Source organism: Gorilla gorilla, chromosome 8 (genome assembly GCF_029281585.2).
Source record: "Gorilla gorilla gorilla isolate KB3781 chromosome 8, NHGRI_mGorGor1-v2.1_pri, whole genome shotgun sequence".
NCBI lineage: Eukaryota > Metazoa > Chordata > Mammalia > Primates > Hominidae > Gorilla > Gorilla gorilla.
In genome coordinates this window covers 23869928-23887758 of record NC_073232.2, presented here as the reverse complement: position 1 = coordinate 23887758, position 17831 = coordinate 23869928, and the positions used below count along the sequence as shown (strand labels likewise).

At 38.7% G+C, this 17831-nt stretch overlaps 1 protein-coding gene across 1 annotated transcript in view; it reads right to left on the bottom strand.

Moving 5' to 3' along the window:
* The window catches only part of HSPA14 (heat shock protein family A (Hsp70) member 14), a 33536-nt gene that overhangs the window by 6442 nt on the left and 9263 nt on the right, over nt 1-17831 (bottom strand). Inside the window, exons 4-10 of the mRNA XM_004049076.4 lie at nt 16617-16665; nt 16379-16484; nt 15460-15550; nt 13955-14059; nt 12733-12894; nt 10984-11139; nt 9323-9425 (exon numbers count right to left, since the gene is read on the bottom strand). Coding sequence (XP_004049124.1) covers nt 9323-9425; nt 10984-11139; nt 12733-12894; nt 13955-14059; nt 15460-15550; nt 16379-16484; nt 16617-16665 — 772 coding nt within the window. The remainder of the gene's footprint in view (nt 1-9322; nt 9426-10983; nt 11140-12732; nt 12895-13954; nt 14060-15459; nt 15551-16378; nt 16485-16616; nt 16666-17831) is intronic.

Below are 17831 nucleotides of genomic sequence, written 5' to 3'. Positions count from 1 at the left end.
CTTCTGCACAGCAAAAGAAACTACCATCAGAGTGAACAGGCAACCTACAGAATGGGAGAAAATTTTTGCAATCTACTCATCTGACAAAGGGCTAATATCCACAATCTACAAAGAACTCAAACAAATTTACAAGAAAAAAACAAACAACCCCATCAACAAGTGGGCAAAGGATATGAACAGACACTTCTCAAAAGAAGACATTTATGCAGCCAAAAGACACATGAAAAAATGCTCACCATCACTGGCCATCAGAGAAATGCAAATCAAAACCACAAGGAGATACCATCTCACACCAGTTAGAATGGCGATCATTAAAAAGTCAGGAAACAACAGGTGCTAGAGAGGATGTGGAGAAATAGGAACACTTTTACACTGTTGGTGGGACTGTAAACTAGTTCAACCATTGTGGAAGACAGTGTGGTGATTCCTCAGGGATCTAGAACTAGAAATACCATTTGACCCAGCCATCCCATTACTGGGTATATACCCAAAGGATTATAAGTCATGCTGCCATAAAGACACATGCACACATATGTTCATTGCGGTACTATTCACAACAGCAAAGACTTGGAACCAACCCAAATGTCTGACAATGATAGACTGGATTAAGAAAATATGGCACATACACACCATGGAATACTATGCAGCCATAAAAATAACGAGTTCATGTCCTTTGTAGGACGAAGCTGGAAACCATCATTCTCAGCAAACTATTGCAAGGACAAAAAACCAAACACCGCATGTTCTCACTCATAGGTGGGAACTGAACAATGAGAACACTTGGACACAGGAAGGGGAACATCACACACCGGGGCCTGTTGTGGGGTGGGGGTAGGGGGGAGGGATAGCATTAGGAGATATGCCTAATGTAAATGATGAGTTAATGGGTGGAGCACACCAACATGGCACATGTATACATATGTAACAAACCTGCACATTGTGCACATGTACCCTAGAACTTAAAGTATAATAAAAATATATATAAAAATAAAAAAAAAAGTAAGTGGTGCTATGCAAAAAACAAAGAAAACCAAAAAAAAAAAAACCAGCCTTGGAAAATATTGACTTTTTTTTTTTTTTTTCCGGAGACAGAGTCTTGCCCTGTCACCCGGGCTGGAGTTGCAGTGGTACAGTCATAGCTCACTGCAGCCTCAAATTCCTGGGCTCCAGCGATGCTCCAGTGATCCTCCTGCTTCAGTCTCCCGAGAAGCTGGGACTACAGGGGTGTGTCACCATACCCAGCCAACTTTTTTTTGGGAAATCCAAGATTAAGGTGCCAGCAACACAGGCCATTCTGAGGTCTCTTTTCGTGGCTTGTAGGTGGCCACCATCTCACTGTGTCCTTACACAACCTCTTTTTTGGAACATTTTGGTGGGAGGGAGAGGGAGGGTGGTTAAGAGCCAGCTTTCTTCTCATGACAACAATAATTCTATCAGATCAGGGCCCACCCCTGTAACTCCAATTAACCTTAATTACTTCCTGAGATGTCTCATCTCTAAGGCCTTCTAAGTAAGTTCAAGCACCTGAGTCAAAATGGATTAAACTCCCTATTTCTTTGAGTGCATCTCAGGAGTTGTTAAAGAGGGTAAGAGTGAGAGAGGCAGAGAAGGCAAAAAAGAAGAGGGTGGGGAGAAGCAGCAGACACAGCTGCCTCTGCTTATAATGTCACAACCTTAGAAGAGGTTATTAAGAGCAAGTCATGCTCTGTGGACACAAGAAGAAGGGAGGTGGGGAGAGGAAACATTAGAAAAGGACTAAGCCTGGGTTAGGGGACAGGATTGTTACACTCAGTTTATGATAGACACCTTGTTCAGATGATGCCTGATAATCATATGCCTCTGATTCCCCATAGAGACGACTTGGGACCTACTGATAATCAGTGGTCCTGAAGAGGCCACTGACAGCTCCTCATCCAGAGATGAGAGGATGAGTTGGAGCCAAGTAGCTAAGGCACTCCTTTAGACCAATGCCAGCAAAAACTAGGACTGCTCCCCTTTTCAGTGTTTATGTTAAAAGGGGTCAGTTTGTTCAGACGACATAGGTCAGGTAGAGAAGTCTGAAATGGTCCATCTAATCTTTCATGCTCAGTTAGCATAAATAATATAAAAATTATAAATTAATGCAGAAAAAAAGAATACCTCCTCATAACCAAGTAAGTTATATCCCAGGTATACAATGATAGTTCCATATTAGGAAATTATTAATTCATTATATAGCTTTAAGATACATATAAACAACGCCATAAGATCATCTCACTGGTGTCCAAAAATACATATGTAAAAATACAACACCCACTTCATATTAAAACTCCTTTAAAAATAGAAAAGGCCAAGCGCAGTGGCTCACACCTGTAATCCCAGCACTTTGGGAGGCTGAGGTGGGCGGATCTCTTGAGCCTAGGAGTTCAAGACTAGCCTGGGCGACATGGTGAAACTCCATCTTCACAAAAAATACAAAAATTATCCAGGTGGGTGTGGTGGCATGTGCCTGTGGTCCCAGCTACTTGGGAGGCTGAGGTAGGAGGATCACCTGAGCCTGGGAGTTCGAGGCTGCATTGAGCCATGATTGTGCCACTACACTCCAGCCTGGATGACAGATGACAGAGTGAGAAACTGTCAAGAAAGAAAGAAAGAAAAGAAAGAAGGCTGGGCACAGTGGCTCACGCCTGCAATCCCAGTACTTTGGGAGGCCGAGGTGGGCGGATCACAAGGTCAGGAGATTGAGACCACCCTGGATAACACAGTGAAACCCTGTCTCTACTAAAAATACAAAAAAATTAGCCAGGTGTGGTGGCGGGCGCCTGTCGTCCCAGCTACTCGGGAGGCTGAGGCAGGAGAATAGCGTGAACCTGGGAGGCGGAGCTTGCAGTGAGCTGAGATCGTGTCAAAAGAAAAGAAAGAGCTTTCTCAATATGATAAAATCTATTTCTTGGGGCTGGGTGCTGTGGCTCATGCCTGTCATCCCAGCACTTTGGGAGGCCGAGGCAGGCGGATCACGAGGTCAGGAGATTGAGACCATGCTGGCTAACATGGTGAAACCCCATCTCTACTAAAAATACAAAAAAATTAGCCGGGTGTGGTGGCAGGCACCTGTTAGTCCCAGCTACTGGGGAGGCTGAGGCAGGAGAATGGCGTGAACACAGCAGGCAGAGCTTACAGTGAGCCGAGATCGTGCCACTGCACTCCAACCTGCGTGACACAGCTAGACTGTCTCAAAAAAAAAAAAAAAATCTATTTCTTTTTTTTTTTGAGACGGAGTCTCACTCTGTTGCCAGGCTGGAGTGCAATGGCGTGATCTCGCCTCACTGCAACCTCCACCTCCCGGGTTCAAGCGATTCTCTTGCCTCAGCCTCCCAAGTAGCTGGGACTACAGGCGCGCACCATCACGCCCAGCTAATTTGTGTAGTTTTAGTAGAGACGGTGTTTCACCATGTTGGCCATGATGGTCTAGATCTCTTGACCTTGTGATCCGCCCACCTTGGCCTCCCAATGTGCTGGGGTTACAGGCGTGAGCTACCGAGACTGGCTGATAAAATCTATTTCAAACCAATTACCAGTAATCAATGTTTGTTGGTAAAAGTCTCACAGTATTCCCCTAATAAAAGGAACAAAAGAAGGAATCCAGCATTCACAGAAATATTTAAGTTCTGGCCAGGCACAGTGGCTCATGCCTGTAATCCTAGCACTTTGGGAGGCTGAGATGGGTGGACTGCTTGAGCCCAGGAGTTCGAGACCAGCCTAGACAACATACAGAGACCCCATCTCTACAAAAAATACAAAAAGGCACACACCTGTAGTCCCAGCTACTCAGGAGGCTGAGGCGGGAGGGTCGCTTGAGCCTGGGAGACAGGGGTTGCAGTGATGTAACATTGAGCCACAGCATTCCAGCCTGGGCTTCTGTTTGTTTTATATTTGATTGCTATGATCAGAACTTACATTTTTTTTTGGACAGAGTCTCAAACAAAAGGGACACATCTTAGAGAAATGTCTCCCCACTTACAGATACATCTTCTCCCAGCACCCTCAACCACCCCATTTTCCTATTGCCCTTGTAACACAACTTGAGAGTTGTCTATACTTGTCTCCAACACCTCACCATCCATTCAATATTAAACCTGCTCCAGTAAGGCATTTATCTCCACAGCTCCCCTACAATTGCTCTGACAAGCCATTCCACATTGCCAAGTCCAAGGGTCAATCCTCAAGGAGGTTAAGCCTCACCCTACTATACCTCTGGCATCACAGGGCAGCTGCTCTCTCCCTTCCTTAAGGACATGTTTTTGCCTGTCTTTCTGGTTCTCTTCCTTCTCACTGGCTGGTCCGGAATCCCCTATGCCAGATGCCCTTCTAGCTTGCAACTGTCCCAAGATCCCATCCTGGGATCTGTTCTGTATTGCGGCTCTGCTTCCCCCGTGGGTACACCTGTCCAGTTTCATGGCTTTAAAGAGTACATGTGTGGACAAACCTGTCTCCAGCCCAGACCCCTCTCCCCAAATCCAGACCCCTACATCGATCTGCAGTGAACTCTTCACACTGAGGCTTGAGCACTCCTTCTGGGGATCTGGGCCCTAGTTTCCTTGCCAAGCTCACCTCTGTCCACCGTCTCCCTGGCTCACTCAGTTCGGCCCGTGTTACCCTCCCTGCTGCTCCTCAGGCACCACTCACACTCTTACCTGCTGTTCCTCTGCCTGGGACACTGGTAGATATTCACATGGCTTGTTCTATCACTTCACTTCATTCAGGACCCTGATCAAAAGCCACTTCCTCAGAAGGGACTCTGACCTGAAAAATCACCCTCTGTCACTAGCTAGGCCCTTATCCTGCTTAATTTTCTTCATAAGATTTATCACAATTGGGCATTATTTTATCTGTTTCATATTACCTGTATATCCTCACTATATTGTTCGTTCTATGAAGGCAAAGACTTTGCCATAGCTACTACTGTATCCCAGGTGTCTAGAATCTGCCTAGCGTAGAATAGGTGTGCTCAATAATTATTTGTGGGTTAATCAGTAAATAAGTTTGAATGTATGCCTAGGAAATTCAGAAGACTCCATTAAAAATCAGTAATCCAAAGAGTTTACAAAGTGACAAAATGTAAGATAAATAAGCAAAATCACCAGGTGTCTCGTTTATCAGCAAAAACAAATAAGAAAACTAAAGTATTATCTCATTCACAAGAGCAATAATCCCATAGCACTCAGCAATAATTTAACAGTAAATATTAAGAAAACAAGGAAGTATTAAAGAAGATTTGAACAGATACCAACTTTGTGATTAGGAAACTAAATACTATAAGTTATTACATCATCCCAAGTTATTTATAGACTTAATGCAACTGTGTCAAAAAATGAGACTTTATGTAAGTTGAAAAAAATAATTCTAAAGCTCTCTGAAAAAAGAACTGTAAACAAAGAGAACTTTAAAATTGCAATGTTAACAATTAAGGTTTACATCTACTCAGAAAGTAAGTTGCTTTTTGGTGAGCAATTTGATAACAAATACTAAAAGTCTTAAAATCTACGATTTACTCCTGAATTTTATCCTAAGGAAATTGAGGACATCCACCAAGTTACAAAGACTGTTGTACAACATACACATCCAATATACAGAATGGGTGTTACGAAGGATGGTACATCAATGCAATGAAATACTATGGAGCTATTAAAATTGCAGCTACAGAACCCAGGAACTTGGCTAAAACACAGGGATTAACCATATTCATTTATCTAAGCTCCCTTTCACAAAAGCCCACTAAGCTGACAACAAAGGGATTTCAGAAGGTAAAGATAGAAAGGCAAAATAAATGGAAGAGAAATCTTGAGTTTGAGATTTCAACAAATTTTGGAAGCTGGAAAGAGGTAAATCAGATGAAGTTTGAGATAGCCAAAAAGAGGCAGGGTGGTCTGATGCATAGGATTCCAGGTACCAAACACCACAGAAAGCGAGGGTGAAGCACAGAAGTGAAAACACAAGGGCTGGAAAGCACATGTGTGGAGTGGCTGCACCTGCCCCCACCTCCAGCTTCTCCCTCACCTAAACAGGTGGCCACCTGCACCTTCTCGCACATCAGGGAGGGAGGTCGTCAACACATAGTGATAGTACAAAGATACAGCACGAACCAGGGTGGGGCATGGTGCTGAAAACAAGGGGGAAGAAGGGAAAAGTCTGCACATTCAAGAGTAGGAACCCTGAAGCTCTCTGCTCTCAGGCCAGAAACCTGTCCCCCTCAAGCAAGAGATGAGAGAATTTCTTCCAAAAAAAGCCAAACTCTCCTCATACTAGAACCCCAGGTACTAAAATGAGAAGGCAACGGTCACAAGCATGAAGAGCACGGGTGATGGAGACAGGCAGCCTGAGTTCTGGTCCTTGCCTCATCATGTAAGAGCCAGCCTCATGACTGCAGGACAAATTACTTCACCTCTCTGGAAACCTCTTAGTTTCCTCATCTGAAAATGAAGATAGAAGCACCTACTTCCTGGAGCTTGTGTGAGGATTAAATGTTTTAATACATGTAAATCCCTATCATTCACTCCCCGTTCCCCGTAAGAGGATTACCCATCCCACTCACTCCCACAACTTGGTAGGTGGGGTATATCTCTCTGCCCCTCTGTCATACCCACTGTGACACCGAATGTGAATGCACTGACATGCACCTATCTAACTGAAGGCCCAGGCAGCTGCTCCTGTGGCCTGGGTCCTAGAACAGGAAGTGGAAAAGAGCCCCAGCAGTGGACGTGCAGCCACCTGCAGCTGCCCACCTGTAACCTAGGTGTTGCAGAAAACCGCTGAGAGTTGAGGGTATTTTCTTACTGTACCAAGGTCAATACACTAAGAAGACAATTTCATATTATTAAGTTCTCAAAAGCCTGTGTCTTAGAAACATCTCGAGAGGGAATCTCTAACAAAAATTTCAAACCTAAAACTATTCCGCCTCAACTCAAGCAACTGAGAATTGGACTATGAGAGATAATGAAATGAGGGGGCTTCATGACCGGTTGGTTAAGAAAGGGAACTGATGCTTATTTGTCACGATATGCAACAGGCTGTGCCACAGACATTTCATTTAACCCTTGTAGCAACCCTATAGAGTAAGTTATACTTACAATACTTACTTGTAAGGTAAGTATTATCACTTTCATAACAAGAGAAAAGTAAGTCTCAGGAAATGAAGCATTTTGCCCAGTCTAGAACTATTAGAACCATGAGGCTTCATGTTTAGGTGGGTCTGTCTCCAAGCCCATGCACCTTCCACCACTGTTTTACTACCATCATACGACATGCCTCATTCTTCACAATCCACCTCCCAGCCTTCAAACACCTAGCAAAATGCCTGCCACACTGTAAGTGTTAAAAAAAAACAAAATATATACTTATTGAACTAAACTGCAAAAAAAATTTGTCACAACATAGCAGACATCAAAAAAACTAAAAACATAAAACTGTCAAAGTATAGACAAGTTAAAAGAAAAGTATATTTCATATTTGCCATACATCCAAGCAAAGCAGCTGGAGGAAACAGAGTCAAAGATCAAGAGTAAGTCAAACACCCTCCTCCCTAGCAGGACCAGAACTAAACAGCGAAGTAAATGCCTCAAAGGAAGACTGCTGTGCATGATAGCTAATATTCCGATTATGTAAAATATTTGCACAAGTTTAAAAAAAAGATTTAAATGATTAAATGGGCAAATAATGTGAGATAAAAATTTACACACAAGGAGAAACAAAATTAAATAAACATTTAAAAAAATCCTCTAGTAACCAATGAAATATAAAGTGAAAAGATCTTTTTTCAACAGTCAATTGGAAATTTATCTTTAAATGCTATAACTCAGTGTCGACAAGGCTATAGTAAAATGTATACTTTTATATATTGCTGATGGGAATATTAGTTAATTCAATTCTTTTGCAAAGTAACTTGAGGTAAAAATAGTCTTAAACTATTTTTATTCTTGACCTAGTATTTTACTTTGGCAATCTACTCTAAGGAAAAATCCTAAATATGATAAACGTCTCTGTATAAAGACAGGCATCATTCTCTTACAGGGGAGGAAAAAACCCAACCTATGTGTCTACAACAGGACCACAGTGAAAAACTGACAGTGCGTTTCCTTTTTAGGACATTAGCAATCTATTTCAAATTATGTTTAAAAAGACTATAGTAATATGGGGGGAAATTGGTTATATTATATAAATTAGGCAAAATTTAAAACTGTACATACAGAATTAGAACTGTTATTTAAAAAACTCACAAAACTATAGCTAGCAAACAAACCTATGCATACAAATTATACAAGTTAGAAATACAGCTGCCTTTTGGTATTTTGAATTTTCTTACATGAATACTTACTACTTCAATAATGAAAATTTTAAAAATCATGTACATTTTATTTTTATTTTATTTTTGAGATGGGGTCTTGCTCTGTCCCCAGGCTGGAGTGCAGTGGTACGAATCACGGCTCACTGCAGCCCTGACCCCCTGGGCCCAAGTGATCTTCTCACCTCAGCCTCCCAAGAAGCTGAGACCACAGACGCACATCATCACACCCCGCTAATTTTTTTTTTTGTAGAGACAGGGTCTCACTATGTTGCCAAGGCTAGTCTTGAACTCCTGGGCTCAAGCAGTCCTCCCTCCTTGGCCTCCCAAAGTGTTGGCATTACAGGCTTGAGCCACCGCACCTGGCTCATTTTAAATGTATAAAAAGAGTATGTTCAATGAAGAGAAATAATTTTGGGGAAAAAAAAAGAAAATACTAAACATTTGAATTTTTTTGAAAGTCTAAAAATATGTTCCTAAGCAAGGAACGGGAAGCAGCCTGGTATACTAGTTATGAGTAGACACAGGAACAATACTGGGTTAAATCTTGGCTCTACTACTTACCGTGTGATCTTCAGGAAGCTACTTAATCTCTGTACCTTGGTGCCTTCACTTACAAAACTAGGATAAATAATAGTGCTTACCTTGGGGATAAATAATAGTGCCTACCTCAGAGTTATTGTGAGTATTCAACAAGTTAATATGTGTAAAACTCTTGGAAAAAGTGCCTGGCACATAGCAAGTATTCAAATACCTTTCTGTCTATGCTTACAGATAAAAAATATACTGGAAAGGAATTATTCTGTTTTGCTAGGAAACTGAATATATACAAATGAGTTCACCAGAGCCATTAATCAAAATTTCATCAATTTTTCCTTATTCATTAACACAATCTAAGAAAATTCTTAAATGCATTAAAATATTCTTTCAGTACCCAGAGCTATTTCCTAAATTCCAAGTCTGAAACTACACCTAAAATAATTAAGAAAAATGTAAAAGCATTACCTTGTTGATATCATCTGCTGTAAATCCACTTTGATCTAAGAGTCCTCTGATTGCTTCTATACACTTATTAAAAAGTGGAGAACAAAGAAGTTCAAATCTTGCTCTGTACACACATACACACACACAGAAACACACAGACACAGGGACAAGAGAAAGACAAAACGGGGCTCAGTACAATCAAACAAATATCACTTTTCTTTTTCTTGCGAAGAGTAATGCCAAAATTTAATATGATAGTTCTCTGAATGACAGGTTTACCATAAGAATAAGGTATTAAGTAAGAGTGATGCAATATCATGGAGACAGGAGGGTCTAGGTCATTCACCTACATATATATGAAGATAATATCAAATTCAAGTGAAAGCCCATCTTGCTTATGGTCTACTTATAAGCTTCCAAAAAATAACAAATCTAAAAACACATACCCATATAGCATTCCCAACAACAAACCTACTGACCCTAATCAAACCATCATTTGAAAGTTTCTGCCATTTTTATATGTTAAAGTTTTAAACATTATTTCTAATAATTTTCCTTGACAGTTTGAGACCATGTTGTACATAAGTTTAGCCTCTCCGTACTCCCTGAGAAATTGAATGCTGGCAGATAACAAAGTTTTAAGAAAAATTTATGGTCATGAAAAATGTACTCCCTAATCTTCATACAGAACTTCTTAAATGCAGATGAGTGGCTTAAAAAATAATGTTATCTATTAATATCTATAAACCTTATAGATATTAAAGCATACTTTTATGGTTGAAATCTTTGTGACAAAGGCAAAATTTCCCTAATGAAAAATTATAAATTTCATTTCCTTCTTAATTACTGATTAATAAAGCAAATATATACCGAGGACTTGGACAAACTTAACCCTAAGGAATTCTGGAACTAGAAAAATACACATACTCTGTCCAAAAAGAGATTCTAATTCAATGCAATGCCTTTTCTATCTTTTGAGTTGTAGGCTGAACTCTTTCTTCAAAGATCTGGAGCACAGCTGTCCAACAGGACTTTCTACCAGTCACTAGCCACATGACTACTTAACATTTGAACTGCAGCTAGTGCTACTGAGGAACTGCATTTTTAATGTTATCCTAATTAAGTTAAATTTAAGCAGCCACAGGTGGCTAGTGGCTCTTTTATTGGGCAGTGCAGATCTAGAGTCTTCATGAAGGCCCGGGGAAAGTGAAGAAGCTAAACTAAACAGATGAAAAGAGAATTTAACCAAATACAGTCACTAGAATCCTAAAAAAATATATACTGCAGTCTTGGAAATTTTCACTATGCTTCAAAGTCACCTATTATGTTGTTGAGAGGTTTGAATAGGCCGTATCATTATTATTAGCAAATATGCAACACAAAGACTGCAGCACGTCCTCCCTTTGTACTTTATCACTTGTAGGATCTAGGTTGAAGGTTCTAGGATGCCTTCGCACACTCCTAATTGTAGCCATAAAATAACAGGGCAAGCAATCACAACTTATGTAATTACTCTGGTAACAGCTATTTAGTCTGACAAAAACTGGACCCCAAAAGTGAAGACATTATAGATGGTTGATAAATCTCAAACAAACAAACAAAAAATCCAAAGTAAGAAAATTATACCTAAACAAACATGTTCTTGGAATTTTTTTAAAAAGTTTTTTGAACTTCAGTTTTACCTGGACACATTGCAATCAAAATCTTGACCTTCATATAATGAGTCAAGAAAACAGTTGGCACTTCCCAAGGTTGACAAAGAATGTTTCGCTACTTCAGCACTGTTCGTTAATTTCATCATGGCTCGCGCATTTCCTCTCACATCATGTTTGAAGGATCTAAATTAAAAACACAGCCTTTGGGGTTTAAAATTACTGGGCCATTTACAATATTGTAACTAAGATCTGGATAATCCTTATTAAAACAATAATAAATTAGTGAATCAGGCCGGGTGCGGTGGCTCACGCGTGTAATCCCAACTTTGGGAGGCTGAGATGGGTAGATCACCTGAGGTCAGGAGTTCAAGATCAACCAGGGCCAACATGGTGAAACCCCATCTCTACTAAAAATACAAAATTAGCTGGGTGTGGTGGTGCATGCCTGTAATCCCAGCTACTTGGGAGGCTGAGGCAGAAGAATCGCTTGAACCTGGGAGGTGGAGATTGCAGTGAGCCGAGATTGCACCACTGCACTCCAACCTGGGCGACAAGAGCAAAACTCTGTCTCAAAATAAATAAATAAATAAAATAAATTAGCGAAACAATATTTTATTCCAGATTTTAGTATTTCTCTTCTAATCCCTCTAAACTTTCCTAAAACACTCTGTGCAATTAAAGGGGTCACCTCAAGAAAAATGAATTACCAATTTCCTTAATACTCTGAATTGCTACATTATGTAACCATGAACTGCTGCATTATATAATTGTAATAATAGGCTGTACTCTGAAGAAAGTAGAGTAGATATCACCCTTTTCCAGGTGAGACACAGGTTAAAGGAGATAAGGAGATTTATGTAACAGCGTCAAAGTCTCCTATTTTACCCTTTATAATCACAGCACAATCACTGTTTAATGGCATAAAATTATTTGTCAAGCATTAAAAAGAAAAAACAACCTACAAGTGTTTCTTCAAAAAAATTTGACACATACAACAAAATATGTAAAATTACATTCCACTATCTCCAATATGAGTTCATGTTTAAAACTACTTACTAAGTAGTGATCAATGACTTCATTTAAACAACATCTTTCTAACAAAAAGCAGTATAGGTCTTTATCAAACAAGTGAGACATTATGACTTTTTCAAGACTTCTTCAACCAATTAGGTTAGTCAAACTGGCTAAAATACCATTTCAATTACACTTTTTTTTTTTTTTTTAGAGCAGCAGTACCCCAAGTATAACCTTTACATATCTGACTTTTGTAACATCCAAAAGGGTTAGAATTTTAGAGTAATTATATCCAGTAACAAGACTGAAATATTCCTAGCAGCAGATGAGTAATTAAGATAAATATTCCGTAAGACAATAACTCACTGGAATATGAAGATAACGTAATGCAATCTTCACCAGAGCCAAACTTTTAAAAACTGTTCACAAGGCAATGAAGCCTCAGTGCCTATATACTCCTTTATCCAGACAGAAGAGCACTACGTGAAGAATTAAAATCTAAGTTCATGCAGTTCAGTATCTGACGGTCTCTTTACACTAAGTGAAAAATCCAAGCACACTGCACTAGGCAGCCTGGCCTCTGCTTCTTTGAATTGCCTGGACAGGACATAACTCTAGATATGAAAATATCCAGTTTCCAAGCAATGAAAAAACCACATCCTCCTTTGCAGCAGGATAACTTAAAATAAATTAGGAAAAAAAATTAAAATATGTGAAGGAAAACCTCAATCAGAAGGTATTATTCAGGCCATTAACACTCACCTCTGGAACTCAGAAGCTAGATACTGTGCTAAGGTTTCTGTGAAATGTGCACCACCGATGTTATCATCAGTGTTTGTTGAAAGAACCCGATATATTCCACTGTTAACTTCCATGACGCTGAGAGATAAGGATGTTCCTCCAAGCTTAAACACCAAAATATTGCTTCAAGAGAAGATAAAGCAAGTTATCAGGGAATAACATTTTAAAACTAAGTTGGATATTAGAAGTCACTTAGTTTAATCCCTTTAATTTACAAATGAGGAAATAGAAAATCTCAGGTGAATAACTAAGTTGTCTATAGTCACTTATTGACAAAACAAGCCTAGATCTGAGATGTTCTGCAACCAAATCAAAGTTCTTTTTTCCTCAGTCATGTGGATACAACTGTATCCTTCTGGGTAAGGAGTTCAAAACACGAACTTCTCAAAGTAAATCAAGAGATTTGTGATTATAGTGAATTTTAAGAGAACTGAACATAGAAATTCTATGTGTTAATATTATGCAAGTTACTATGCAATTGCATGTTCTGTAGATATATTACATATGCAAAATTAGGAGCTAATTCCCGACTCCCCATGTATTAAAACTCATAATTTGATATTCTTAGATTTATCTAAAAATAATTTCCTCATGATGTACACATATTTCTTTGCTTAACTAGGAGATACGAATAATGAGGTGAAACAATTACATAAAATTAACACTGCATCTGAATTAACTTCTCTAAAGTTGAACGACTATCCATTCTATTAAGACATATTGACAGCTATATTAGGGATAAGTATGTTCTAGTATTTCACCATTAAAAGAAGTCTCAAAACCTCATGCTAAATCCATCTCCTGCCCTGTCAAATGTATATAACAGTACCTATTATCTGCAAACATGTCTAATAACTGGAATTGGTAGAAAAATCAGCAGTGTCGTAGCTTGAGTTGGAAACTGGCCAGGCCTCAAATTTTCAAATCTTCCCTCAAAAAAGGGACAAAATGAGGGCAATACGACAAGGGCATAAAAGCTCAACCTTCTCTCCCATTACATTCTTTCTGTGCTTTCCTAGGACATCTTTCTCAACTATTTGAAAAACTCTAGGCAAGAGTCTGTTTTTCCATCCAGAAAGGTTTGGAACCACTGCATTACATAATAATCTTTACTGATATAATCTCTATAATCTAAAATGTTTTCTGCACTCAAAAAACCTAAAACCGCAAATATGATCTTTACCTTTTTCCAGTAGGGGAGTCTTGTCCAATTCCATAAGCAAGAAGAGCTGCAGACGGTTCGTGAATTAATCGCAAAACATTAAATCCAGCAGCTCTAGCTGCTTCTCTGTGAACAATTTGCTTTCAATGAATTTAATTTATCACATGTTCAATTCTACATTTTTAGAAATGCTCTGCTAAAGATTTTATACAAAAGCTACTAAAATTTCATAAGTAGAACATGAAGTATAATGATCTTTAGAAGCAAGAATATAGAAAACAAGAAATGAATGACTATAAGAGATCACTTTATGTTTAAAATTGTAATGTTCAGAGCCCATATTCTTCACAAAGAAAGCAAAAAGCACATGTACTGAATAAGAGAAATAAAGCTCTCAAAAATGTCCATGTTTAAAAAAAAAAAGTTCAAAAGATGAGAGTCTTTTGGGGCTCTGAGGAGTCTAGGACAGGTGTCCTGTCTTCATGCTATCCAGAACTTCCCCATTCAAAGTACTTGCCACACTTTAACGTAATTATCTTGTTAATTCTGTGACATCAGAAACCATGTCTTATTTATCTCTATTTACTCAATCTTCAATACAGTGTGGCTTAAACAGTAATCAATACACATTTACTGAATGAAAAAAATGCCTATGCAAAAACTGCAGAAAGACAAATTTATAGAACACTTGAAAATTTCCAATTTCTTTAATCTAGTGTTCAGTTTTTAAAAGTACATAAGGCAATTCTCTGCCTCAGAGGCAACTTCAATGCCCAGAACCTTGTGTGAAACTCTATCCTGCATAGCAAAGGCATAAAAGCACACCAATACATTTGCATAATGACCTGTAAAAACTATAACTTTTCTGTTTAGATGTTAAGATCTAAGGTGAAGAAATAAGCACAAATATTTTCTAAAACTGCACATGTAATTCCCACATAAACCTTAATTACACAAAATTAAGGCAAAGAGATTCATAAATGTCAATTTAACCTGGTAATTTAAAATGTTTCCGATCGAAACAGCTGAAGGTACACCATGTTTAATTTTATGTTCTCTTGGCTTTTTTTTTTTTGAGACGAAGTCTCGCTGTCACACAATCTGGAGTGGAGTGGCGCGACTTTGGCTCACTGCAACCTCCACTTCCTGGGTTCAGGCGATTCTTATGCCTCAGCCTCCCGAATAGCTGGGATTATAGGAGCCACCACCATGTCCAGCTAATTTTTGTATTTTAATAGAGACAGGGTTTGGCCATATTGGCTAGGCAGGTCTCGAACTCCTGACCTCAGGTGGTCCACCTCCCCCTCAGTGTCCCAAAGTGTTGGGATTACAGGCGTGAACCACCACACCTGGCCTCTTGGCATTTCATCAAATATATACATATAAAAATGATCATTACCTTACTAAATTATTTACAAATACAATTTTATCGCCTAAGGTACTTTAAAATACAATGTTACCTTTTACTATATAGTGATTTTGTATTTCCTTTAATTAAGCCAGTAAGATAAACCCCATATACTTACCCAAGAGCATTTTTTTGCTTTTCTCCAAAATCAAACGGGACAGTAATAACTACATCATTTGCATCTGAGCCCAATACAGAATGTGCCGTTTCTGCATATTAAAAAATATAAAATTCTGATGACAGAAGAAAATGACAAGTGATACTTTCTGAGGTTTATTAATTTATGACAAAGATCTCACTTAACATATTTCCCAATACACTTGCTTGCCCCCCCCCCCCCCCCCCCCCCCGTGTCAATTTTCTTCTCTGCACTCTGAAATCATGCAGTACTTCTTGTGGTTTTGGTGATATATTTGGACACAGAATTAGCTTTCCAAACAGCCTGGCTCTTAGGCTTCAGTATCAACCATCTTCTAAATTAGACTGACTCCATGGAGAATAAGCTCCTAACGCATCCGTGTGAAGACACAATGTCATAATGTTAGTTCTCTACATTTAAAGTCTGCCTTCCATCCCCCAAGTTCTTAACGTCATTACAGGGCTGAAGGAAGCCTTATAAACAATCTATTCCAGAATTTCCCAAATTGTTCGACAGAATACCGCTCAGCTCAGAGCCTCTGTCTGAACTGCTGATAAAATCAGACCTACTTAGTCTGCCTAAATTATTGTTGACAGTATACTGTCAATCTTGAAGTGCCACTATTCACCAAGCTTACTCGGCCACTAACTATGTTTGGAAAACTCTTATTTGGCCTAATTCATTTATATGACTTACAGGGAAATCACAGTCAGGTAAGGCAAGTCATTTAACCATGGGCACATACCCAGTTAGTGCCCCAACCAGGTTCGACAGTTTATATGTTCTTACTTATCTGTTCAATCACTCTGCTTCTCCCAAGATCTAAAAATACCTCTAACTTTTTTTTTAAGGTCAACTTTCAAAAGATCATTAAAGGTAACTATCTTTTGCTAAATACCTTTCATTTTACTAAATATCAGTCTGGCGACATCTTCTGGGTTAACAAATTTTGTTTCTTCTCCAGTATCTATTTCATATCGTAATTTCCCATTTTTTTCAATGACCTATAAAATAAATTATAATTATGCTAAATAAATAATTTTTAATAAAAATGCAAAGTTTCAAATCAACATTCCATGTTATGACCTTGGTAATTACTCTGTGTAACAGGGAAGCAATAACAGAACCATACTCACTAAACATTTACTTTCCGCGATGTATTTCTGAGCTTGTGGATCATTGGAGCTGTCCATAAAGAAAGATAAAGATAGCTAAGTATTAAAATCAGTATTGTAGATATATAAAGTTTAGAGAAGACTGTATTTCACAATATCACTGAACAAATACTAAAATATTAACAAAGTTATTAAGCTGCTTAATACTAAAAGTCTTCAAATATTACAGAAGATAGAAATGGAGTATTTACAAGGGTTATAGTAATTCTACTAAAGTACTGATCTTTGCATTTTAAAATAAATAGCTTTCTTGTTCTGGCTGTGCTATTAATAGGTGCTATATATTTTGAGGTGACTTTTCATAATATCCATGATTTTGTATCACAGTTTCACACCTATGATCCTGAAGACCCAACCACTGAGATGAGAAAGTTGCAAACTAAAGGCAAACCAAACTAGCTAAGACCATCTTCATTGCTTGGTTTCTGAACACACACCAACTCCAGAAACCAAAAGGTTGAGCAAACCTATGAATGTTGTTTATAGAAAGGTGCAGAGTACTATGCATATGCATATATATACAGATATAAGCAACTTATGCAGACTACAAAATGTTTTCACGTACATTATCTCATGTTATCCTCACAACACCTAAGTGGGGTGTGTTTGGCAGGTATTATTTTAGAGATAAAGAGCTTCAGAGAGGGACAATAACTTATAAGCTAACAAGGGGCAGAGTCAGTACGTGAGCCCAGGTCTTCTCTATCACGCTACTATTATTCATACTTTAGCAGGCTGCCTCCCACTCATCTTGTAAATGATCACAGTTCTTCTGTCCCTTGAGCAGGGATAGAAATCTCTGATTCTTGGCTTAATGTCATCTAGAAATTAAGATAAAATAGACTAGTATCCTTTCATTAAACCCTTCTTCCAAGGAGCTGTGACTATTCTATTTGTTTAATAAGAGAAGTTGAAAATTAATAGTGGCTAATTGCTGAAGGGTTACAGAGCATCTGGAGACCTTGTTAAGAGGCAGACAAACGGGGTTTAAAATGGACTAATTTGGCTTAGAACTCTGGAATACTTCCAGGTTCCTCATACTTCCTTCTCTGTCACCTAAAATATCAATAGGACAAGAGATAAGTAGCTTGCCCAAAGTCACACAGCTAATCAATGGCATAACTGGCTGGCATTCAGAACTTCAATACAAAGTTTATTCTTTCCATTAAACTCTTT